Genomic DNA, 27,609 nt, shown 5'->3' with positions numbered 1-27,609 from the left:
GCCGAGGCGGGTGGATCGCTCAAGGTCAGGAGTTCGAGACCACTCTGAGCAAGAGCGAGACCGTCTCTACTAAAAAAACAGAAAGAAATTATCTGGCCAACTAAAATATATATAGCAAAAATTAGCCGGGCATGGTGGCACATGCCTGTAGTCCCAGCTACCTGGGAGGCTGAGGCAATAGGATCGCTAAAGCCCAGGAGTTTGAGGTTGCTGTGAGCTAGACAACACCACAGCACTCACTCTAGCCCGGGCAACACAGCGAGACTCTGTCTCAAAAAAAAAAAAAAAAAAAAAAATCAGTTAATATAATCCATCATATCAACAGGCTAAAGAAGAAAAATCACATATAGTATCAATAGATACAGAAAAAGCATATGACAAAATCCAACACCTATTCATGATAAAAACTCTCAGTAAACCAGGACTAAGTGCAAATTGCTCAACTTGATAAAGAATATCTACAAAAAGCCTACAGCTAACACCATACTTAAATGGTATGAAATTAGCTTTCCTGCTAAGATCAGGAGCAACACAAGGATATCCCCTATCACCACTCCTTTTCAACACTGTACAGCAATCCCTAATGTAATAAGACAAGAAAAGGAAATAAAAAGTATACTGTTGAGAACACAAGAAATAAAACTTTTTTCTCAGATGACCTAACTGTCTATATAGAAAATTTTAAAAATATCAACAAAAAAAAACTCCTGCAATTAATAAGCAACGATAGCAAGGTTGCATGATATAAGGTTAATACACACAATTCAATCAATTTCCTATATGCCAGGAAGGAACAAGTGGAATTTGAAATTAAAAATAGTATCATTTACATCAGCACTCCAAAAAATGGAATACTCAGGTATGAATCTAAGAAAATATACGTAAGAGCTCTGTAAGGAAAACTACAAAATTCTGATGAAAGAAATCAAAGAACGAAATAACTGGAGAGGTATTAAAACATATACGAAAAAGACAAAGAAAAAAAATCTCAATGGGAGAACATGGGGCTGGAACTGGACATACACATATAAAAAAATAAATCTAGACACAAACCTTACACCCTTCACAAAAATTAATCCAAAATGGACCACAGACCTAAATGTAAAATGCAAAACTAAAAAAACTGGAAGCTAACATAGGGGAAGCTCTAGATGACTTTGGGATGACAATGACAATTCAGTTATGACAACAAAGGCATGATCCATGAAAAAACTGATATGCTAGACTTCATTAAAATTAAAAATGTCTGCTCTGTGAAAAATACTATCAAGAGAATGGGAAAAAAAAGCCAAAGACTGGGAGAAAATATTTGCAAAATATCTGATAAGAAGCTGGTATCCAAAATATACAAAGAACTCAAAATTTAACAAGAAAACAAACAACCCAGTTAAAAATGAGCCAAAGACCTAATAGACACCTCACCAAAGAAGATATATAGATGGCAAACAAGCATAGGATGAGATACTCCACATTATATGCCATCAGGGAAATGCAAACTGAACGAGATACCACTCCACGCCTACCAAAATAGCCAAAATCCTGAATGACTGATAAAACCAACTGCTGTCAAGGCTGTGGAGCAACAGGATCTCTCATTCATTATTAGTGGGAAGGCAAACTTTGGAAAACAGTTTGGTGGTTTGCTAACAAAATTAAACATACTCTTACCATAAGATCCAGCAATCATACACCTTGGTATTTACCCAAAGGAACTGAAAATGTTTATCTACACAAAAACCTGCCCACAGATGTATACAGCAGCTCTATCCGTAACTGCCAAAACTTTGAAGCAACCAATAAGCCCTTCAGTAGATAAATGGATAAACTATGGTACATCTAGACAATGGATTCTTATTCAGTATTAAAAAGAACTGAGCTATAAAACCATGAAAAGACATAGAGGAAACTTGAATCCTTATTACTAAGTGAAAGAGGTCAACCTGAAAAAGCATATACATGTATACTGTATGATTCTAATTATATGACATTCTGGAACAGGCAAAATTATGGACACAGTAAAAAGATCAGTGGTGGCTGGGGGTGACAGGGAAGAAAGGATGAATAGGTGGAGCAGAGAAGATTTTTAGGGCAGGGAAACTACTCTGTGTGACACTATAATGGTGGATACATGTCATTTTACATTTGTTCAAACCCATAGAACAAGACTTTTTTGGCACCAGGGACCAGTTTCATAGAAGACAATTTTTTCACAGACCTGGGCAGGGATAGCAAGCTGCGCAGCCCAGTCCCTAACAGGCCACAGACCAGTATGGGCACTGGGGACTGCAGCCATAGCATGTACAACACCTGGCATGGACTCTAATATAAACTATGGACTTTAAGTGATAATGATGTGTCAATGTAGGTTCATTAATTATAACAAATGTACCATTCCATAAGTATGTTGACAATGGGGGAGGCTTTGTATGGGTGGGGGGAAGAGGGTATATGGGAAATCTCTATACCATCTGCTCAATTTTGAGGTGAACCAAAAACTGCTTAAAAAATAAATTCTAATAAAAAAAAAGTGAAATTTTTTTTCAAACATACAAAACCTGAATGAATTCATCACCAACAGACTGGCTCTGTAAGAAAATGTTCAAGGATGTTCTTCAGACAGAAGAAAAATGATACCAGATGAAATATAGATCTACAAAAAAGAATGAAGACCACTAGACATGATAAAAGTGGTAAAATATTTTTAAAACTTTCCTCAGTAAAAAAAGTCTTCAAAAGATAGTTAACCACTTAACATCCAAAAGGATAACTATAATCAAAAAGACAGATAATAACAAGCAATGGCAAAAATGTGGAGAAACTGAAACCCTCATACATTGCTAATAGGAATGTAAAATGGTACAGCCTTTGTAGAAAACAGGTTCTCAGTTCCTCTAAATATTACAGGCAGAGTAACCATATGACCCAGCAAGTCTACTCTTAGTATATTTCTCTTGGGTATAAACCCAAGAGAAATAAAAATGTACATCTACACTAAAACCTGTACACAAATATTCATAGCAGCATTATTCAAAATAGGAAAACAGTAAAAACAATTCAAATGTCCATCAACTGAATGAATAAACAAAAAGAGGTGTATGTGCACAATGGAATATTATTTGGTAGGAAAAGGGAATAAGTACTGACACATGTTATAATATGGATGAATCTTGAAAACATTCTGCTAAGGGAAGGAAGCTAATCACAAAAGGCCACATCACATATATTGTCATTTCATTTATATGAAATGTCCAGAATAGGCAAATCTATAGAGACAGAAAGTAGATGAGGGTTGGAGGTTGTTAAGGGAGGAGCAGAGGGAATGGAGAGTGGCTGCTAATAGACATCAGGGGATTTTTTTAGTGGTGATCAAAATGTTCAAAAATTGGTTGTGGTGACAGCTGTATAACTGTGAATATACTAAAAACCACTGAACTGTATACTTTAAATGGGTGAATTGTACAGTATGTGAATTATATCTTAATGAAGCTGTTTTAAAGAGATAATGGACAATTTAAAGTAAAAGCAGTATCAATGGGGGTTTAATAACACATACTTAGAAGTAAAAACCATGAAACATGATGTGGTATAATATTTAGGTTTAAAGTATACTGTAATAAGTTAAAGATATATAGGATAAGCCCTGAAGCAAGCACTAAAAAATATACATATACCTAACAAATTATTATGCTGCCAGTAAGAAACACAATTCACATATAAAGACACAGATATGTTAAAAGTAAAAAGGTGGGAAAAGATACACCATGTCAGTGCTAGTTAACAGAAAGTGGGAGTAACTGTAATATCAGGCAAGTTGATTTCAAAGAAATATTATCAGAAATAAAGAAGGTACTTTCTTACTGATCAAGGGATCAATTAATCAAAAAGACATAAGAATACTAAATATTTACATACCCATTTAACTAGGAACAGAAGAGAACTTCCTTAACCTCATAAAAGGAATATAGGCATGCATCACTCAACAACACAGTCTGAGAAATGCATCATTGGCAATTTCATCACTGTGTGAACATAATATATTATACTTACACAAACCTATATGGAATGGCCTACCACACAACTAGGCTATGAGGTACAGCCTATTGGTTCTAGGCTACAAACTTGAACTGCATGTGACTGTACTGAATACTTAGGCAATTTTAATACAATGATAAAAATTTGCATATCTAAACATAGAAAAGATACAATAAAAATACAGTATCATAATCTTATGGGACCACCATCATGCAGTGCATGGCTGTAAATGAAAAACCTGTAACATCACAGATAATTAAAGACCCATTACTTTTTGCCTAAGGTCAGGAATAAAACAGGTAGGTCTGCTTTCATTATTTTTATCCCTTCGTTGCACTGCAGCAGTGCAATCAGGCAAGTTAAGGCAATCAGATCACAAAGAAGCAAGGTAAAATTGTTTTTACCTGTAGGTGACATGATTACCTATGTAGAAAATCCAATGGAATCTACAAAAAAGTGACTAGAATAAGTGAGTTCAGCAAGCTTTAGGAGATCAACATACAAAAATAAACTATGCTTCTATATATTAACAATGAACTGAAAAATGAAATTCAAATGATATCATGTATAATAGCAACAAAGTAATACTTAGGGTAAAATCTGACAAAAGATGTGCAAGATCTATATACTAAAACTATTCATATAAACTGCTGAGAGAATTTAAAGGACCTAAATAAATGGAGAAAGAGACTGCTCCTGGGTCAGAGGACTCAATATTGTTAAGATAACAATTCTCCAAATTAATTTATAGATTCAACACAATCTCAATCAAATTTCCAGCAGGCTTTCATGTACAAATTGGATAGGTGATTCTAAAGTTCTTTTGAAAAAGAAAAAGCTGGAGGGCTAATACTACCTGACTTGAAACTTATTATAAAGTTATAGTTATCAAGACAGTGTGATGGCTGGACACAGTGGCTCACACCTGTAATCCTAGCATTCTGGGAGGCCAAGGCAGGAGGATGGCTTGAGATCAGGAGTTGGGGACCAGCCTGAACAAGAGCAAGACCCTGTTTCTACTCAAAATAGAAAAAATTAGCCAGGCGTGGTGGTGCGCACCTGTAGTCCCAGCCACTTGGGAGGCTGAGGCAGGAGGATCACTTGAGCCTGAGTTTGAGGTTGCTGTGATCTAGGCTGATGCCACAGCACTCTAGCCCAGGTGACAGAGTAACACTCTGTCTCCAAAAAACAAAAGATACTGTGATATTAAAAACAGATCAATAGAACAATAGAACAAGTTGTAGAGGTCCAGAAACAGATTCATACAGATATGGTCAACTGTAAATGTTTCCAAGGCAATTTAATGGGGGAAAATAATCTTTATGATAAATGGCACTTGAACTGGATAGTCATATGCAAAAAATGATCCCTTAACATATACCTCACATAATAAATAAAAATTAAATGTAAATGGATTACCCTAGCTAAAACAATACAACTTCTTAAAAAAAAAAAAAGAGAAAATCTTAGTGACCTTGGATTTGGCAAAGGTTCTTTGTTATGATACACAAAAGCACAATCCATGAAAGAAAAAAACTGATACACAGAACTCCAAAATCAAAAACATCTGCTCTCAAAAAACACTTCTGTAAATGAAAAGGCAAGCCACTGAATAAAAGAAAATACTGCAAAATATATATCCTGCAAAGGACTTGTATCTAGAAGATAAATGACTCAATAAAAAAATGAGGAAAATGTTAACAGACTTCACTAAAGTAGATACACAGCAAATAAGCACCTTAAGACAATCATGGGTGATCTACCCTACAGCATGGTGACTATAGTTAATAATAACGTATAAGTCAAAATTGCTAAAAGAGTGGATTTTTTCTTTCTTTTTTTTTTGAGACAGGGTGTCGCTTTGCTGCCCTGGCTAGAGTGAGTGCCATGGCGTCAGCCTAGCTCACAGCAACCTCAAACTCCTGGGCTTAAGCAATCCTACTGCCTCAGCCTCCCGAGTAGCTGGGACTACAGGCATGCACTACCGTGCCTGGCAAATTTTTTCTATATATATTTTAGTTGGCCAGATAATTTCTTTCTATTTTTAGTAGAGACGTGGTCTCGCTCTTGCTCAGGCTGGTCCCGAACTCCTGACCTCGAGCGATCCACCTGCCTCGGCCTCCCAGAGTGCTAGGATTACAGGCGTGAGCCACTGCGCCCCACCAAGAGTGGATTTTAAATGCCGTCACAACAAAGAAATGGTAAGTATGTGAGGTAATAGATACATCAATTAGCCTGATTTGAGCTTTACATGTATTAAAACATCACACAGTACCCCATAAATAGATACAATTACTTGTCAATTCAAAATAAAATTTCTGAAACAAGAAAAGATGCTCACATCTTAATTTCTTAGGTAAATGCAAATTAAAACCATCATGGAATGTTGCTACATACCCCTTACATAGCTAAAATGACAAAGAATGAGCATATCAAATATTGACAAGGATGTGGAGCAACTGAAATTCTCATATACTGCCAGTGGGAAGGTAACATAACACAACCCATTTTGGCAAACAGTTGACAGCTTAAGTATACACCAACTATACAATCCAGCCATATCACTTCTAGATATTTAACCAAGAGAAAAGGAAATATAACTCCTTACAAAGAGTTCTCCATTAGTGTTCATAATTTTATTTTTCATCACCAAAAACTGGAAATAACCCAAATCTCTATCAAGTGAACAAATAAACCAATTGTTTATCCATATAATAGAATACTACTCAGTAATAAAATGGAATGAACTATCAGTATCAATACATTATCCTATCACAGAATTGTCCAGATCTTATTCACAAAAGAATTAAAATATATATTTACAGTCTTTCTTCCCCAAGTCAATAAAATTTTCATGTCAATTATACATTAATCATCATAATAATCTACCTTATATAATGAGGTATACAGATTTTAAAAAGTAGAATCAGGTGTTACCATCCCCTTAATCTCAGAAATATCACCCACAATGATAAGAGGGACAAGAAACAAAAACACTCATGTTCACAGAAATTAAAAGACACATGTAACCCCTAACCATATATATCTACAACAATGGAAAGCAGAGTGAGAAATGATATATGAGTTAGAGTGGAGGAAGATCAAGCCTAAGAGGCTATGGAGGGACATACTGTTGAAAAGCAAGCCTACACAACCATGCAGAGTCCTGGCTCAGGGGTGCTTGTGTGTGTGTCTGTGCGTGTGTGTGTGTGTGTGTGTGTGTATATATATATATATATATATATATATATATATATATATATATATATATATGAGGCACAACGAGTAAGGAAGTAGACTAAAAACAAGGATATGGTTTGAAAAAGAAAAAAGAAAAAATTAAGAAAACCAGCTTCACAAGTCTAACATTTGACTTACAGGATGTGAGATGGGAAGGAGCTTCTCAATGAATAAACACAGGAAAATTCTCAAGAATGTGGTCTCCACAGCCGTAGCAGAGCTGTGTGATTGTGTGTGTCTGCGGATCCGCAGCTCTAACTGCGGACAGTTTGCTAAGCCCGTTAGTGCCCTCGGTCGAGACTCACGCCACCGTCATGTCCCGTTACCTGCGCCCCCCCAACACGTCTCTGTTTGTCAGGAACGTGGCGGACAATACCAGGTCTGAAGATTTACGGCGTGAATTTGGTCGTTATGGTCCTATAGTTGATGTGTATGTTCCGCTTGATTTCTACACTTGCCGTCCAAGAGGATTTGCCTATGTTCAATTTGAGGATGTTTGTGATGCTGAAGATGCTTTGCATTTGGACAGAAAATAGATTTGTGGACGTCAAATTGAAATACACTTTGCACAGGGGGATCGGAAGACACCAAATCAGATGAAAGCCAAGGAAGGAAGGAATATGTACAGTTCTTCCCGTTATGATGATTATGATCGATACAGACGTTCTAGAAGCTGAAGTTATGAAAGAAGGAGATCAAGAAGTCGGTCTTTTGATTACAACTATAGGAGATCTTATAGTCCTAGAAACAGTGGACCGACTGGAAGACCACGGCGTAGCAGAAGCCATTCCGACAATGATAGATTCAAACATCAAAATCGATCTTTTTCAAGATCTAAATCCAATTCAAGATCACGGTCCAAGTCCCAGCCCAAGAAAGAAATGAAGGCTAAATCACGTTCTAGGTCTGCATCTCACACCAAAACTAGAGGCACCTCTAAAACAGATTCCAAAACACATTATAAGTCTGGCTCAAGACATGAAAAGGAATCAAGGAAAAAAGAACCACCTAGATCCAAATCTCAGTCAAGATCACAGTCTAGGTCTAGGTCAAAATCTAGATCGAGGTCTTGGACTAGTCTTAAGTCCAGTGGCCACTGATAGTATAAACCATGATAATTTTTAGGCATGTATCATTCATTTACTCATAGTTTGGTTTACTTAAATTATCAGGAATACAATGTTGCAATGATGCTTAAAAAACATTTGTTAGTTTTCCCTGTACCAGGCAATGGTTATAATTAAAATATGCTGTTGAGAAGCCACTCTTAAGAGTCCAGTTTGTTTAATGCTACGGGCAGCTACCAATTTGTGGTGTCTCTGTATATTTTTGTAAAGATTCTCATTTTTTATGCTTGAAGTATTTGGTGAAAAGATGTTGGTTGACCATAATTTGCAACATTGTCTTATTAAAAATAAACTTTCGTATTCGTATTTGGTAGAACTGTTAACCTAGAATGTAGCTTGATAATAAAATAGAATAATACAAAAGTGAAGTTGTAGCCACAGTACAACACTGACTGCTCAGACATATTTAGGTTCACGGTGCACCTTTATGTCTTGGCAAAATGTCTAGGCCCCTGATAATAGTTTATTTATGATGCAGTGTGGAATAGTTCTTTTGTTAACCCCACTGTCTTGGGAAATGATGCCAGCTGGGTTACATAGTATTTTCAGGGAGGTGTGCAGTTTTTGACTGAAACATGGAGCCTTCACTGCTTTTTTTCTGGTTTCTATGAAGATTTGGAACACAGAAAACATCAGAAAAACTCACCTTAAAATTCCAGCAGGTCAATGATGGGAGAAATAATTTTAAGAGGAAAAGGATGTTCTTATGTAGTTATGCTAAAATTTAAGGAATGTTGTTGACCATAATATTGCTTAGTTTTTTTACTGCTGTTAGAAGCAAGTAAATTGTTTCATAGTAGGTTATGTGTGTGTGTATGTGTGTGCATAGTGTAAAAGAACTGAATTTTGATGCTTAAAGCACTTGGTGTGTGCATTTGTATCAAAATTTGCCTGCCTCTTCGTGAGGGAGGCTTGCTCTCAGTTTATTTAATATGAGGCAAGTTGAAAGACAACACTCTAACTCTAGGTGATTCTGTGGTGCCATGAAATTTAAAGTAGTTTTGCAAAAAGGATTAGTCAGTTTTAAGCAAGAGTCACATCTCTGAGTTTTTGATTATCAATGTGTAGTACCCAACTAAAAATGAAGAAGTAGTGCCCTTATCCATTTACAATTTCTAGCATTTCTCTGAAAGATCGTTTTGGGGGGCAAAAAATGTCCAGTCTCATTTCAGAATTAAAGGCTAGCATCTTTAAAAATCTCAGATTGCTTGCTTGCAGATAGAAGTAAGAAATATTACGGGGAAACGAATCCTTCTAGAGGATTACTTTTTTCAATTTTCGTTTTAGTAATCTAGGCTTTGCCTGTAAAGAACAAAAAGATGGTTTTTAAATACTGTTTGTGGAATGTGTTTAAAGGATTGATTCTAGAACCTTTGTATATTTGACAGTATTTCTAGCTTTCATTTCTTTACTGTTTGCAGTTAATGTTCATGTTCTGCTATGCAATCATTTATATGCACGTTTCTTTAATTTTTTTAGATTTTCCTGGATGTATGGTTTAAACAACAAAAAGTCTATTTAAAACTGTAGCAGTAGTTTGCAGTTCTAGCAAAGAGGAAAGTTGTATTTTCTTTTCTTATAGAAGTTTCTAAAAAGGTATTTTTATATGTTCTTTTTAACAAATATTGTGTACAACCTTTAAAACATTAATGTTTGGATCAAAACAAGACCCAGCTTATTTTCTGCTTGCTGTAAATTAAGCAAACATGCTATAATAAAAACAAAATGAAGGAAAAAAAAAAAGAATGTAGTCTCTAGACTGAAAGTGCCCTCCTTTAGCCTACCACAATGAATAAATAATTTAAAAGTACCAAGATACATCAATATAAAATTTTAGAACTAGGGATAAACATCCTAAAAGCTTTCAAAAAGGAAAAAAAAGCCAGGTGTGGTGGCTCACACCTGCAATCCCAGCACTTTGGGAGGCCAAGGCGGGAAGATCACTTGAAGCCAGTAGTTCAAGACCAGCCTAGATGACATAGCTAGACCTCATCTCTTAAAAAAAGGTGGGGGGGAGGGTATAAATAAGGTTATAAAGAACCTGCAGTAGCATATGGAAGCCACAATATAGGAAAAGAGTAATTTCAAAACTCTGAGAGAAATAATTTCCAGTACATACTTCTATCCCAGACTATCAATCAAGTACAAATTTAGAATAATGGCATTCTCAGCCACTCAGCCATGCAAGGTTTCAAAAGATGTGTCTCCCACATGCCCTTTTTCAGAAAGCTAATAAAGGATGGGCTTTTGCAAAAAGCAGCAGTAAATCTAAATACAGGAAAACACAGGATTAGGGAGTGGAGGATCATTACCAAAAAAAAGACGAGAAATTCCTAGCAAAGGATGTCCCAGGCTATAGCTACACAGCAAGCTCACAGGAAAAGCAATACTAATTGGAGCAAGAGGACAAAAAAAAGTAGTGTGGAGATCTCCAGAGGGAAAAAAATGGAACTGATAAATTATCTGAGTTTAACAAATAGAAAATCAGACAAAAAAAATAATTTTAAAGAGCTGTAGGAGGAACTGAGAAGATAGCCAGAAATGTGAAGAAAGCCAAGCAGGTAAAAAGTGCAGACAATTAACTCCAGAAAAAATAAAGTACAAGAAAGGAGAGAAATGTAACCATAGTATACCACTCGGCTCAACAATGAATAATGCTTACATACCAAAATGTAACTATACTAGGAGGATGGATGTAAGGAAAAAAGTAGTATAAGAACTCAAATCTTCACTTACCAGAACAGAACATCAATAGATATTTTAAATTGATAAACAAAAATATATGGTAATTAATACACATATTACTTAGAAATACAGCGGTATCAACCACACTGAATGTTGAAGAAAGTTAAAAGTGGTTTACTTGAGAATAAAACTAGGAAAACTGCTGGTTTAGTTTCAAATATTTTATCACTATTTAACTTTTCCCACTTTGTGCATGTATTACAAAGATAGCTTTTTAAAAAGAAAAAACAACTGCCAACACACTCATGATTTGTACACTATCTCATTTATAGACTACAGGTTGCCTGGACTTGTCAGCCAAGTTAACTGATGGGAAATGTTAGCTATCCACAAGTATATAAATTTGGTCACTCCAGAAGGTATTTCTTAAGACTAACAATATCAAGCAGGCTTTCATTCCTCATAACTATCATTTTTACAGACTTTTTAGCAAGACTAGGTTACCTACTCACATTGAGTTAGGAAAAGTCTGCTTAATTCAAAATATTTTAACAGTACAGTGTTCATCTTCCTGTACATGAAAAATTACAAGTACTAGCTCATTCAGAATGACATCAACTAGTTTACTGTTTTGCCAAAAATAAACTTCAGTTTGGTCTGTCACTGCCAGTTGGACAGAAGTCATTCCTACAGTGGTGCCTAAATAAGAGATATTAAATGCTAGTCTACTAAAAGGATGGCCCTAAAGGCGCAGGTATCTTTTATGTATTTGGCAGCAACAACTCCTATACTACCCTTAAATCTAGTTGTGCAGCTGGCATAAGCCAGTGACTTTTCCAGATAGATGACAAAGCAATTGTGGAAAGATAAACAGTACCTAAATGAATCTGTATTTTCCTAATGTTTACTATTTTACAAATTAGGCATAAAATAAGTACAACTGTGATATTACGAAGCCTGATTATTTTTACCATTCTCCCCACACAAGATGGCACATGTGACAAAATTAAGGTTTTTAAATAGAGTAATATTCCAGAAGCTTATTAAAGTCCCAGCACAATTTCAGATCTCATACAATTAAGATGGTAAAATTCCAACTACAAATGTCATATATGTGGGACTATACTTGCCACTTGAAATACTGAGGCTACAAAGCATTTGGCTTCAGGTAGGTACCTAAACGTGAAAAATTTATTTTTTATATAAATTTTACAATGAAGTTTATTATACAAAATCAGCAGTCACGAAGAAGAAACAGAATAAAATGAACACCATGTTAATGACAGAATGCCACTGCTACATCTTCAAATGGCTTTATGCCAAATATAATTCCCAGACGGGTAGTTATATTCAGACCCATACATGGATTTATATCCATATATACATGTATTCATTTTTACATAGGGAATACAAATATGTAACAATGAGTGAGAAGGGCTGTTGTGATTTCTGAGAATAAAAGAAAAGGAAATTTACTGCAGAAATAGAAGCCAATACAAAAACTCACCCAAAGAAAAGGATCCATTTCCAGTAAGACATAGAAACGAATAAAGAGACAAGAAACCACGAGAAACTCATCCTTTTATGATTAAATGGTTGCTTTCAAAGATGATAAAACAGAATGTCAAGAACTCATAATTTAATTTGCTGTACTCAATTTAAAGTCTATTACAATATTATAAACTATCCTTGCCAATAATAATGATGATAAAGATAAAGTGACTCAAACATCTACAGCCCTAACAAATAAAATACTGGGGTTGTAATGCACTCTTGGATTTCACCTAACCAGATTACCTAGAGTCAGTGATTCACAAAGTAAGAATGCGTGTTGAGAATATCTCACTGTAACTGCAAAATATTTACAATTATCTGCTTGTCAGTTATGAAGGGTTTTGACTCACTCATTTGGCTTTATGAAATTTTTATAATGTGATAGTCAAATGTTCCTTCAGGCTCAAAAGTCTCTCCTTAGCACACAAAAAAAAAAAAAAAGCCACCTAAGCCTTGTGTCTTTAAATTTCTTTGCCAAAAGTGATGAACCATTTGTCCTCAGCATTTTTAAAGGAAAGTAAAGTGAGAGTAAGTCTCAAGTGCTCCTATAGATGTTCTCAGGTTAAAAATGATTTAAAAAAAAAAAAAAAAACAATGTCCTAAGTGTCCTTATGAATAACACAGAATTATTCAGGAATGAAAAGACACTTTCTTTGAAATTTTGCTTTAAAATGTTAAATAATAAAGAAAGACAAACATGAACAAATGTGGCAAATTGTTGACAATTATTGAATCCAAAGGATGGGTTTATGTGGTTCATTATACTTTATTTTTGTGTATGTTTATAAATTTCCAAATTTAAGTATACAACGAACAGCAATGTTTTGTTGATCACTTGGGAATTGATTAGCAAACGTAAAAACTCTTAAGGAAGAAAGTTGCAACTTAAGAAAAACAAAATACACTAAAAAAAAAAGGCCAAAATATTAAACAGTGGTTATATTGAGAAAATGGCAATCTAAAAGATTTCCCCATTCTTATATTTCACTTTTCAGTACTCCCTTCTGCTCCACTCCCAAAAAGTGCTAATTTTATAGTGGGGGGGGAATACACACATACACACAAAACATTGTTAAAAATTAAAAGATGATAGTGTCAGGCTTAAAATGGAAAATTAAGTTCTTTAAAAGAAATAAATAGAAGTGAAGGACTTACCTGCTCTTCTCTTTTCTGCTTGCGTAACTGCAGTCCTTCTTCCTCCCTCCTTCTGCGCATCTCATCAGGATTCAGAGATTTGTTCTTGTAACTTTTTAGGCGAAAGTTCTCTTTTCCTGGGGTGGTCATGATTTCTACAAGAATAAAAGAGGGGGAAGAAGAAATGAGTTTACTATAAAAAGCTCTGTTATTCTAGGAGCTTAGCCTTTAAAACATATACATGCCCAGACTCACCCCAAAGGGATACCAGAAATGGTTACTTTATTTTTAATAGTTTTATTAGTGTGTGCAATTCAACAGTTTTTAGTACATCCACAGCTTATGCAACCATCACCACAGTGAGTTTTAGGACATCATCATCTCAAAAAGAAATCCTGTATTATTTAGCTATCACCCCTATTCTGGACATTTCTATGAACAGAATCTTATAATATGCAATCTTTTGTGACTAGTTTCTTTCACTAAGCATATTGTTTTCAAGGTTCATCCACGCTGTAGCACATACCAGTATGTCATTTCTTTTTAGAGCTGAATAATATTCCATTGTATGTACATAGTCCAATTTATTTATCAATTCACCAGCTGATGGACATTTGGGCTGTTTCCACCTTTCAGCTATTATGAATAATGCTTCCATAAACATCTGTGGTCAAGTATTTGTGTAGACATGTTTTCATTTCTCTTAGGTCTATACCTAGGAGTGGAATTGCTGGGTCATGTGGTAACACTATGTTTAGTCACTTAAGGAACTGCCCAACTGTTTTTCCAAAGTGGCTGCACCATTTTATATTCCATCAGCAGCATATGATGGTTGTAATTTCTCCAACATTTTGCTATTACAACTTTTTGATTCAAATCATCCTAGTGGATGTGAAGTGGTATCTCACTGAGGTTATGATTTATAATCCTCTAATGACTAATGAGACAGAACATTTACTCACACATTTATTTGGTAACTATATCTTCCATTAAAACAGTTTATTCAAATCCTATGCTCATTTTAAAGTTGGGTTATTTGTCCTTTTATTATAGAGACATAAAATTTCTTTATACATTTTAGACAAAATCCCTTATCAGATATGCTTTGCAAATAAATGTTCTATAGGTTGTCTTTTCATTTTGATGGTATCCTTTGAAGCTTACAAAAGTTTAATTTTGCTGAAGTTCAAATTAATCTGTTTTTCTTTTCTTGTTCATGGTGGTGTCATATCCAAGAATCCTTAATCCTAAATTTCCTTCCAAGAGTTTAATATGGTTTTACCTCTTACATTAAGGTCTGTGATTCATTTTGAGTTAATTTTTGTACATGACATGAGGTAAGAGTCCAACTTCATTCTTTTGCATGTGGCTATCAAGTTGTCTTAACACTATTTTTTGAAAAGATTCCTCCTTCATTGAATGGTCGTGGCACCTGCTATAGACAATGTGTCTCTGCCAAAATTCACATGCTAAATCCTAAGTACCAATGTAAATGTGTCTGAAGGCAAAACTTTTGGGAGATGATTAGGTCATGGTGGTAGGGTCCTCATGAATGGGATTAGAGCCCTTATAAAAGAAACTCCATAGAGCTCACCTGGCCCTTTGGCTATGTAAACACACAGTGAAAAGACAGCTGTCTATGAACCAGGAAGGAGGTTCTCACCAGACTCTGAATCTGCCAGTATCTTGATTTTGAACTTCCAGCATCCAGAACTGTGAGAAATAAATTTCTGTTGTTTATAAGCCACTCAGTCTACGGTGTATTGTAGCAGCCCAAACACCTATAACAGCATCCTTGCTGATAATCAGTTGAGCATTTGTACATGGTTTAATTTCTTGACTCTCAGTTTGATTCCATTAACCCATATGGGTATACCTGTGCCAGTTCCACAGTCTTGATTACCATTGCTTTGTTTCTGAAATCAGTGTAAGTGTGAGTCTTCTAAATTTTTTTTTTCAAGATTATTTTGGCCATTATGGATCCCTTGCAATTCCTTATGAATCTTACGATCAGTCTGTCAATTTCTACAAAGAAGTCAGCTGGAATTCCAATAGGGATTATGTTGAACATGAGTAGCAGTTTGGGGAGTACTCCCACCTTAACAATGTCAAATCTTTCAATTCTTTAAGATGGGATGTTTTTCTATTTAGATCTTAATTTCTTTCTACAATGCTTTGTAATTTTCAGAGTGTAAGTTTTATACTTCTTTTGTTAAATTTATTCCTAAGTATTTTATTTTTATGCCATTGTAATGGAATTGTTTTCTTAACTTCATTTTCAGATTGTTGATCACAAATCTAGAGAAATTCAATTGATTTTTGTGTATTGATCTCATATCTTACAATCTTGCTAAACTTACTAGTGCAGATACTTTTCTAGTTGATATATATCACGTCATCTGCAAAAAGAGATAGCTTTACTACTTTCTTTCAATCTTGATGCCTTTTATTTCTTTTTCTTGCCTAACTTCCCTGACTAGAGCCTCAAATACAATGTTGAATGAAAGTGGAGAGAGCAGACACCCTTGTCTTATTCTAGCTCTTGGAAAGCAACCAGTCTTTTACGATTAAGTATGATGTTACCTTTGGATTTTTCATGGATGTCCTTTATCATGTTGAGAAGTATCCTCCTATTCCTAGTTGTTGAGTGTTTTATCATAAAACGGTGCTGAATTTAGTCAAATGCTTTTTCTGTGTCTATTTATATAACAATAATACTTTTTTGAGACAGGGTCTCACCTCTTTGCTCAGGCTATATTGCAGTGACTATTCACAGCCACAGTCATCGAGCACTACAGCCTCGAACTCCTGGGGTTAAGTGATCCTCCTGCCTCAGCCTCCTGAATAGCTGCTCCTGGCTTGATTTTTGTTTTTTATTTTACTAACATATTACATTAATTGGTTTTTGGACTTTAAGCCACTCCTGTATTCCTGGGATGAATCTCACTTGGTCATGGATGTATAAATCTTTTTACATACTGCTGAATTCAGTTTGCCAGTTTAGTATTCTGTTAAGAATTTGCATGTTCATATTTATAAGAGATATTGACCTACAGTTTTCTTGTCATGTCTTTGGCTTTGGTATCAGAGTAATACTGGCTTCATAAAATGCATTGGGCAGTATTTCCTCCATTTTTTGGAAGACTTTGTGAAGAATTAGTACTCATATTAATTCTTTAAATGTTTGGTAGAATTCAGCAGTGAAGCCATATGCACCTAGGCTTTTCTCTGTGGGTAGTTTTGTGACTACTAATTCAATGTCTTCACATGTTGTAGGTCTATTCAGATTGTTCATTCCTTATTGAATCAGTTTTTAACACTTTCTAAAGTGTTCTCAACATTTCAAAAAATTTTTTTGAAAATCCAAAAAGAAAGAATGTTTACACAAAAATTAACTATTTACTTGCTGCTTTTTTTATCAAAACGTCTTAAGAAGCAAGTTCAAAAATGAAGCCTGGCCTTAAAGCCCTGTGTTCAAATTTGCTTCTTAGCATAATGACATAGCGAAGATCCTAGACTTCAGTGAGTCTTCGTTTCCTCATCTGCACAATGGAGATAATGATACCTCATGAAGTGAAGAACAGTAACATGTGATATTTGTGTAATGAAGAAATGGCTATAAATGACTCTAAGTATTCAAAAAAATCTCTTTTGACTAAGGTGATCAGGGATGGCTTCATAGAGAAGACGATGTTTCAGCTAGGTTGTGAAGGATAGACAGGATTTCAGAAGTTGAGGTTGAAACACAAAAACTCACAAAACAGAGAGAGGAGTACAAAATAAAGGCACAGAAGTGAGAAAGTGTGACTGATGAAAAATAGCAGTAAGTCCCATTTTATTAGCAGTCATCCTTCAAAAGCAGTAGGTAGAAATTGGAAGAACAAGAAATGCCAGCAACTCTTGGTTTTCTTTTCTTTTTTTTCTTTTTTCGTTAAATTGTGGTATCTAAGAACTCACAAACGCTTTCAACACTCTAACAATTTCTATCATCCATTCAGTACACCTGCACCTTTAAAATGCAGTTGACCCTTGAACAACATGGGTTTGAACTACATGGGTCCACTTACACATGGATCAAAAATATGGTATTCACATTATTTGTGGATTGCAAAATCTGCGTATACAAAGGTCCAATTTTCTGCATACACAGGGTTCCACAGCACTGACTGCAGGACTTGAATATGTATCATACAGGGTCTTTTTTCTTAAATTTCTGAGCCCTGCTTCTATTACCCCTTCCTATAGCATTGTGGTTGATACATTCCTTAAGTATGTAAGAATCATTGTGAAATATGTAGTAGTGGGTATGTATTTAGTTTATTTATTGTGTTTTATAGATCTGGTCCCGTTTCTCACTTTTTTACTCAACATTGATTTGGGAACCTTTCTGTTTTGTTTTACATGCATTTAGTTGTGTCTAATGTAGAATTCCATAACGTGCATCTCCCACGGTTTACTGTTCATTCCCTAATAACTGATACTTGAATTTCTGCCATCACAAATATCCTGTGGTAAATATACTCTTACTTGCACATTCTTATGGACTCATATGAGAAGTTCTCTGGGATCTATATCCAAGATTGTGATTCCCAGGGCACAGAATGGGAGAATTAGTTTATACTGCCTACTGAATGCAGGAAAGTGGTTGTTTGCCCACATCTTTGCCTGTACTTGGTTTTATCTTTCTATTTTTTCTCAGTCGGATGGATATAAAGTTGTATCTTTGTTTCAATTTACACTCTCTGATTACTAATTAATTTGAGCATCTCTCAGATCCATTTAAATTTTCCTTTTTGATAACTATATATTTTGTCCTTTGTCTATCTTTCCTTTGGATTTCCTGTCTTTCTGGTTTGCAAAAGTTTCCTTGTAAAGGTTAGATTTGAATAGTTTGTTGACAGCAGACTTAGAAAATATCTTCTCTAAGCCTGCCATCTTTCTTTTAATTTTGTCTTTCTGTTAACGGTATCTTTCACTGAACAGATATTGAAAATTTGATGCATTGTTTGATAATCTCTTCCTCATCAACTTTTTGTTCTTTTTGGAATTTGTATTATTTGAGTACTGGAACTCCTACATTGTTTTAATTTTCTTTCTTTCCCCTTCTATTTCCTATCCCTTAGTCTTTTTGTTCTGTTTGAGAGATTTTCTTACCGATGTCTTCTAAACCTTCTGTTGAATTTTTAATTTCTATTCCTATTTTAAATTTCTTGGAGCTCATTCTTATGTTATAGCATCTTTATATTGATTTATAGATGTTATAATCCTTCTGAGGACATTAATGATAGGTGTTTTTTTGCTTTTTTTTTTTTTTGAGACAGAGTCTCACTCTATTGCCTGGGCTAGAGTGCCGTGGTGTCAACCTAGCTCACAGCAACCTCAAACTCCTGGGCTTAAGCAATCCTACTGCCTCAGCCTCCCGAGTAGCTGGGACTACAGGCATGTGCCACCATGCCTAGCTAATTTTTTCTATATATTTTTAGTTGTCCAGCTATTTCTTTCCTTTTTTTTTTTTTTTTTTTCCCCCAGTAGTGACGGGGTCTCGCCCTTGCTCAGGCTGGTCTCGAACTCCTGAGTCAGTGATCCGCCTGCTTTGGCCTCCCAGAGTGCTAGGATTACAGGCGTGAGCCACTGCGCCCAGCCTATAGTTTTTTATTTTTTGTTTTGCTTTCATTGCTGTTTCCTCCAAGTTCCCTTGTTTTCATTGCTGTCTTTCTCAAGAGAGGCTTTTCCTATGTCTGATAATCTTGTGATTGCCCATTCATATTTAAGAGTGAAGTGCCAAAAACTGAATCGGAAGCCTATATGGTGGCTTATTGAAGGGTAGAGTAGCTGGTTGGCCATTTCGGGGGTCGTAAGTCTTTTCTATTGGGCTGGTCAGTTTGCCTGAGGAGAGTCTCCAGTCTCTTGCCAGGAAAGTATACATGTGGTTGTCATATTTTGAGAACTCATTTTAGAAAAGGAGCTGGGGTTTTTACTGTTAATTGTGTTCATATAATCCTGTTTTCAATATGGCACTTCACTCACACTCTCCCCTGCACTGGAGCACCCATTTTAGAGTCTCTAGTTCAGTTTCTTCAGAGTAATCTTCTCTACATCTGAAGGAACTGGGGAAGGATGTTCCCTGGCTAGGAAGAATGGGGGAGGAAATCTGGGTGTGTGATTGCTGTTTTGCAGAGTTTCAACTAACCTAGTTTTTAGTCCCACTCCTCACTCTACCTTAAGAGTATTACCTGTGGGATCTCCTGTCTGTCAAGCCTCCTGCTTATGGGCAAGGTAAATCAGCTTTCTTACCGACTTATCCCTTTGCAGATGTTTAGGCTTCGGCATTTTCCATTTTGCTAGTAAAATAGCATTTGACCATTTGTTTTACAGCTTCTAAAAAGGTTTTGACATCATCTGTGATTCTCTCCTTACCTGCTCTTTGTCGTTCATTTCCTTTAAAAAATTTATTTCTTATAATTTTAGTATTCTACCATGTCCACCACTTTATTTCTTTACATAAACTCTTTACTTTCTGTTCTTTCCACAGCCTTTGAATAACCACTGTGTGCCTAGTATTGAAGATTAAAATTAAACTTCTGGATTTGAATTATTAATACCATTTGGAAGAAAAAGTACATCGTATATATATACTAATTCTTAATTTGAAATCTCTTATAATGTACATACAACAGATAAATTACAGGGCTTATTAAATTCAGTAATGAATATGAATTGAATAGAAGCAATTTTTTGCAATTAAAAAATAGCAAAAATTTTTAAATTTTTTCCACCATGAAGGAAAATTTTATGTCACCTTTTGGAAAGGTGTGTCTTTAAAAAAAATAACAAGCCCATGGCTGGGCGCGGTGGCTCACGCCTGTAATCCTAGCCCTCTGGGAGGCCGAGGCAGGTGGATAGCTGGATGTCAGGAGTTCGAGACCAGCCTGAGCGAGACCTCCGTCTCTACTAAAAATACAAATAAAAATTATCTGGACAACTAAAAATATATATAGAAAAAAAAAATTAGCCGCGCACGGTGGCGCATGCCTGTAGTCCCAGCTACTCGGGAGGCTGAGGCAGTAGGATTGCTTAAGCCCAGGCGTTTGAGGTTGCTGTGAGCTAGGATGACGCTACGGCACTCACTCTAGCCCAGGGCAACAAAGTGAGACTCTGTCTCAAAAAAAAAAAAAAATGAGCCCAAAGCAAAACCCATTAAACTATTAGGTAGGGGACAGTTTTTCTCCTTCATAAAAACCATAAAGATCAGAACTTCTAATGAAATAACAGCATGTTGAGCTGAAAAAATTCCAGCCAAAAGTACAGAATTCAATAATTCAGATAGGTTGGGAAGTTTTATTGTGGTAAATATATGCTTTCAGCTTTAAACCGTGAAAGTTTTGAAAGTTGTTCTTATTGTATAATATATTGCTTACTGCAGAAAATTTGAAGATAATTTCCACATAAAACTTTTGTATTCTGATTTCTTAAACTATGAAATACTTTTTGAAAGTATAAAGAATAATGTAAGCTGGATTTTATTTGCAAAGATTTTTTTATATGTTAGTGTTCTGAATTTTTCATTTCTCAGTGTACTGTGATCATTTCCTATAATCAAGCCCTCATTTTATAACTTTTAGGTTGTTAAAAGTTTTCATTAGAATAATCACACTGCAATCAACATTCTTATACATACTACTGGTTTTATTTCCTTTGCATACATTCCAAAAGTGGAATTATTGATAAATAGACACCCCCACTACATATTTCACAATGATTATTATATACTCAAGGAATGTATCAACCACAATGCTACAGGAAGGGGTAATAGAAACAGGGCTCAGAAATTTAAGAAAAAGGATCCTGTAGAATGTGATGAGTGTCAAGAACTAAGAAGCTTATCACCTTAGGCCGGGTGCAGTGGCTCACGCCTGTAATCCTAGCACTCTGGGAGGCCGAGGAGGGTGGATCATTTGAGCTCAGGAGTTCAAGACCAGCCTGAGCAAGAGCGAGACCCCGTCTCTACCAAAAAAAAAATAGAAAGAAATTAGCTGGACAACTAAAAATATATATAGAAAAAATTAGCCGGGCATGGTGGCGCATGCCTGTAGTCCCAGCTACTCAGGAGGCTGAGGCAGGAGGATCATTTGAGCCCAGGAGTTTGAGGTTGCTGTGAGCCAGGCTGACACCACAGCACTCACTATAGCCTGGGCAACAAAATGAGACTATCTCAAAAAAAAGAACTGAGAAGCATAATTCTAAAACCTTTTTTACCTAATGTCCAAATAATAAATTGCCCAAAACTAAAGGACATGAATTCTCAGCTTATGAGGGTCCACTGAATGTCCTTAAATGAAAAAAAGACCCATACCTAAGCATATCATCATAGAATTTCAAGGGTTAAAAACATTCTAAAAGCTTCTAGAGATTGGGAGTCAGAAGGGGAAGACTGCATACAAATGAAGAGTCAGACTGGCTTTGGACTTCAACAGCAACAATGGAAAGAAAACAAAGAACTTTTGAACAAAAATTATTTTCAGCCTAGAATTTTATACCCAGCCAAATTATTGATAAAATGTGAACACAGAATAAAAAATTTTTTTCAGTCATGAAAGATCTCAAAAAGTTTTTACTTCCCATGTACCCTTTTCTCAGGAAACTAGCAGAGGATACACAACTCCAAGCAAATGCGTAAACCAAGAAAAAAAATATGGGACAGGAAATACAGGATCCAGTACAGGAGAAGAGCAAAGAGAATTTTAAGGATGATGTAAAGAGAAGTCCCAGGCTAACAGCTGTGAAATAGGCCTAAAAAGTAATCAGTACAGATTGCATTAAGAGAGACGAGCATTCCAGGATAGCTGTCTCAAGAAATTATGCAAAAAAAAAAAAAATTAGCAGTAACTCCTGGAAAAACAAAAATTGAGAGGAAATGGTATCATAGTACTCTACATGGCTCAGCTGTGAATATTTACATAGTTATAATATTGTAAACACTGAATTGGCAGTGTATGTACATGTGGTAGGTAAGGTAGATTATGTACGGAACATTAAGGAATATCTTACATAGAGAAAAGCCAATAATGTCTAAAATTGCTATATCAAGAATAGCAATAAAAGTAAGTTGCTATATTTATAAATATGAATGCAAACATAAGAGGAAACAGTTAAGAGAAAGAAAATGGTAGCCTCTAAAGTACAGAGGCTGGGACGGGGACAGCCGCTTCTTAGACATTATAATTTAAAAATTGTATTTTCTTGGCCGGGCGCCGTGGCTCACACCTGTAATCCTAGCACTCTGGGAGGCCGAGGCGGGTAGATCGCTCGAGGTCAGGAGGTCGAGACCAGCCTCAGCAAGAGCGAGACCCCGTCTCTAGTAAAAATACAAATTATCTGGCCCACTAAAACATATATATATATATATATATATATATAAAAAAAAATTAGCCGGGCATGGTGGCGCATGCCTGTAGTCCCAGCTACTCGGGAGGCTGAGGCAGTAGGATCACTTAAGCCCTGGAGTTTGAGGTTGCTGTGAGCTAGGCTGATGCCACGGCACTCACTCTAGCCCGGGCAACACAGCAAGACTCTGTCTCAAAAAAAAAAATTGTATTTTCTTAAAGGTTCTAAAACATGGAACTTCAACAATCTTTCAGCTGTTAGTATATTAGATCTTCAGTAGTATTTCATGATGTTAAACAAACTACATCTAGTTTGTTCTGCCAAAGAGACTGAATTGCTAATAAAATCAAGCTTTAATGATTTATGCGAACACCGCACAAACAGCCCTATATTTAAATCCCAGCTCTACTACTTACTCTATGAAGTAGGGCAAGTTACCCAATCACCCTGTACTTGTAACCACATCCTCAAAGTGGTTTTGCCAGAACAATTAAGTGAAAGCACCTGATGTAGAGCTTGACCCATCAACAGATACTAGTTCTTTCTGCAGGTCTTTCTATTCCCTAGCTACAAACCCCCATTCTGACCCCAAGCTGCCTTGCTGATCACAAAGTACAGAGACTTCTGGAAACTCAGCACATCTCCCCCCTCATGCTGGAAAATCAATCACAGTGAGTAAGCAGACTTATCTTTGTATACGAAGGGCAGCATTAATTCTTGTTATGTGAAGGAGATTATCCCCATTATCCATATCCTGGATTACCGCCTGCTCTCCAGAACTGTCCCAAGTAGTCTACAACACTAGGACAGAACCATTTTTTCACTTAGATCTGTTCTGTTGGGTTACAACATCTATAAAAAACAATCAAAAAGGCTGTACATTCCATCAGTCTTCATCCCTGCTTTTTGAATGCACAACCTCAGAATTTTCTAAGCCCCATGCTGGCCTCCAGTTGGCCTGCCATCTCCTGCTTACTGCAGCAATAAATAGAAGAAAGAAATCAGCCCAAATCAGCTAATTGAATTGTTTACCATTTTCTTCAGTATGGCTAAATTCATAACACCCTGCAAAGTACAAACATATCTTAAAATAAAACAGAGTAATGGGGGATTATCTTTATCACTAGGTCAGTCATCTTTACTTGCATGGCCAAAGGTCTTAATTGATTTCATACACAGTATTCATACATACTTCTAAAAACAATCTGGCAGACTTAAAAAGCACAGGTATCATAAATCATTGAGACTATTTTGTCATTCATTCAACAAATGCTGTGTTAAAACACTGGAGATGAATAAGATACAATCCTGCTCTCAAATGTAAGGGAAAAGGGAAAAGGACAAAATAATTGAGAGCAACAGAGAACAAAGAAAATAATCCAGCAAACAACTGACAGCAATTCCAGACTATATGGTATAAAATAATTCTATAGTATAGTTGAGACTAAGGACAATTACAAAATTCGAACAAACTTCTGAGCCTCTTGACAGTCAAAGTATAAAGAGAAACAGGATGGCTTACAAAACAAAAAGGACCCAATAAAAACCAATCATTTGTTTAAAAACAAAAGAAGAAAAAAAAAGTAAAGAAAGGAAAGAAAAAGCCCAGCACTGTGATTTTAAGGAGAATTTCTCTCTAAGGTCTGTATGGTACAGGGATCAATAAACAAATTAGAAACAGTGTCTTGGATAGCAATGAAGAAAAGATTTTTTTTCATGGCCCCCTTTGGTATGTATCAATTCTAGATAAAAGTCAAGATGCATAATCTTAAATCATAGCTCTGTGAAGAAACTTCTACAAGGACCATCTTATAAAGTAACATAATGCAAGTATACTGATTTCAGGTGGTAAGTTCGTCATTTAGTCTATTCTAGGGTTCTATAAACGTATATTTTGTTTCCCTACGGGACTGGACACTCCTCAAGGCTTATGTTGTCTGTTTCCATTTGAACTTCCTTTGCTATTTAGTAGAGTGCTTTACAGTTTCTGCTCAATTATAATAACCGATAAAATGTCATAGAATCAATATTTGTATTATTTATTAGTCTTCCCTGATACACTATAAATTCCATGAGTACAAGGACAGTGTGTCTTGATCATGACTACATTCCCTGTCTCAGGCACAGGAAATAATTCTTAAAATGGCAGTGACTTTGGGTTCTAAGGTTGGTTCCAACAAAAACTGAATAACTTTACGTAAGTTACTTAACTTCTCTGACCTTCAGTGCTTTCATTTGTAAAAATACAAAAATTAACATCGACTTCAAAATTACTGTAAGCATTAAATGTTTAAATATATATAAAGCATTTAGCACAATACCTGGAAAGGAGCTCAATAAGTGCTAATTCCTTTACTTTCTCTCACATCCTCCTTAAAATCTCACATGCCCATAAAACAATGCCTTTCAAGAATAAATTATTTCAATAAAAATACAATAGAACCCATTCTCACTTTCATTTGAAAAATTAAATTTTCATCTCTTCAATCTTTAAAATGGAGGCGGGAATAACTGGATTTTCAAAATAATTACAAATGCAAGAAAAAGTTAAGAAAAGTCAAGAATAAGCCTTGAAGCAACAAGAGGGAGGAAAATCACCTACTCATCTACTGCTAATAGAGGTCTTAAAGGAACCATTTATTTAAGGGGAAAAAGGATGAAAAAGTTAGTAATATTATTTAATAGTTTGTTTTAGAAAAAAGTACTTCGCAGAGCCAGGCATGGTGGCCCACGCCTATAGTCCTAGCTACACTGGAGGCTAAAGCAGGAGGATCACTTGAGCCCAGGAGTGCGCGTCCAGCCTGGGCAACATAGCGAGACCCGGTCTCTTAAAAAAAAAAAAACCAAAAAACATTTCGTAATCATTTATTCTGAACTTAAACTTTAAAATTCAAATATTTTGAAACCTTTCATTTAAAAGTGGAACACGAAGCACTTTCTTTTAACCCTTCGCATTCCTTCAGGACGACTTCCCTGCCTCCAGTCATCCTTCAGTTTTTCTCCTCCTATTTTGAGCTTAATCTAATACTTCACTGTTTCCCTCGCATCACCACTTACACGCGCTCTGTGCAGACCAAGTTCCGTCATTCCTATAATTACCACACCCCCGTCAGCCGCTTCAGGCCCATGTTGTTATGACATCTGTAAACTGCAGCCGTCTCCACCCTCCGCTCCCCCTACCTCCCTCCAAACCACTGGCTCCTGCCGGGGCTGTAACTTGTGAATTCCCAAGACAGTCTCTTCCTGCCTCGGTTAGAATTTTTACATGCCACCCCTGCTCTTCCCTGCCTCTGTCACAGCGCTGTGCGCTGCCCACCCCCGTACCCCGCCCCGCGCCCGGCGTGGCGTAGGCTCCGCGCCCGCCTCATATCCGCCCTTCTGCCCTGGCGCCCCGCAGTCCCCGGCGCCGCTTCCAGCCCCGCCCCGCCTCAACCGGCGTTCCTGATGGCGATCACACCAGCGCTCCCCACCCCCACCCTCTTCTCCGCCGGCCGCGCGGCCGTTAGTAAAGCCGGGCCCGTGACGCACGGACGCGCAGCGAACGTCCGGGCCCAGGCACGAGAGCTCGAGCCACGGCAGGCGCCCGCCCTCGCCCCGGGGCCTCTCCCGAGTCCCGCCGAGGACAGCCCGGATCCGCCGGCGGGAGGGGGAGGGGCTAGGGCCGCGGGGTCCCCGCACTCACCAGGCTCAAGGCAACCGATCCCGGTGCCACAGCTGAAGTGAGCAGATCGCTCGCTCGATCGCCCGCCGAACGTCTCCTGCGAACAACCTCGAAGAGGCGGCCCGCGCCTCAGCGCCGCTCACCAGGCCTCGCTCTCCGCCGCCGCGCACCAAGCAGCGAGACTCAGCTCAGCCGGCGTTTGCAGTGCGCCTGCGTGCGGGGGCTGGCCCGCGCGCCTGCGCGCGCCCCTCCGCCGCTCGCCGCGGAGGCTGCCGGGAAGCGTAGTCTTCTAACGGCCTTTCGCGGGCCGCTTCTCGCGGTTCGCGTCCAACCAGTGAATAGGCGCAAGTCGGAGGGAAGGTCTCGCTGGCAAAGGTTGGAGAAGGTTAAGTCTACAAACCCGTCTTCGCTAAGCTCTTCCGGGGCGGATCGATCTCTTCGTATCTAGCCTCTAACGTGGTAGGTACCTTTTACATGTTTAGGGAATGAATGATGGGATGATTGAAGGCTGAGAGAGTATTACAAAAGTGGTAAGTCAGCGCCTCATGTCTGAAGGGTTCATACGCAGCATTTTTGCAAGAAGCTTCTAGGTATTCCTGTTTTTTTAGTTCTCTCCCATCCCCTTTGCCAGATAATGTATGAGTAGTATCAAAAATCATTAATAAATTAAATGAAACACAAATGCTTAACTCCCAATAAGTGCTCTCAAATGAAAACTTGGAGCAAATGGTTGTTAATGTTAAATCTGATGGAATTCTTTTGGGGGAGCAAATGGAGTAGTGGCTTCAAAAG

At 37.0% G+C, this 27,609-nt stretch overlaps 1 protein-coding gene and 1 pseudogene across 2 annotated transcripts in view; one reads left to right on the top strand and one right to left on the bottom strand.

Annotated features, from left to right (window-relative positions):
• Positions 1 to 27,008, bottom strand: part of KPNA1 (karyopherin subunit alpha 1) — a 67,255-nt gene extending 40,247 nt beyond the window's left edge. Inside the window, exons 1-2 of the mRNA XM_045540149.1 lie at positions 26,839 to 27,008; positions 13,794 to 13,927 (exon numbers count right to left, since the gene is read on the bottom strand). Coding sequence (XP_045396105.1) covers positions 13,794 to 13,922 — 129 coding nt within the window. The 5' untranslated portion in view covers positions 13,923 to 13,927; positions 26,839 to 27,008. The remainder of the gene's footprint in view (positions 1 to 13,793; positions 13,928 to 26,838) is intronic.
• LOC123630486 lies at positions 7,487 to 8,529 on the top strand (annotated as a pseudogene). Its single transcript, XR_006732690.1, has one exon. The product of XR_006732690.1 is annotated as a serine/arginine-rich splicing factor 10-like (transcript).
• Positions 27,009 to 27,609: the final 601 nt, after the last annotated feature.

The sequence above is a fragment of the Lemur catta genome, chromosome 1, assembly GCF_020740605.2.
Source record: "Lemur catta isolate mLemCat1 chromosome 1, mLemCat1.pri, whole genome shotgun sequence".
In the NCBI taxonomy this organism is placed as follows: Eukaryota; Metazoa; Chordata; class Mammalia; order Primates; family Lemuridae; genus Lemur; species Lemur catta.
The sequence above is the reverse complement of the archived record's forward strand: the minus strand, read 5'-3'. Positions and strand labels throughout refer to the sequence as shown.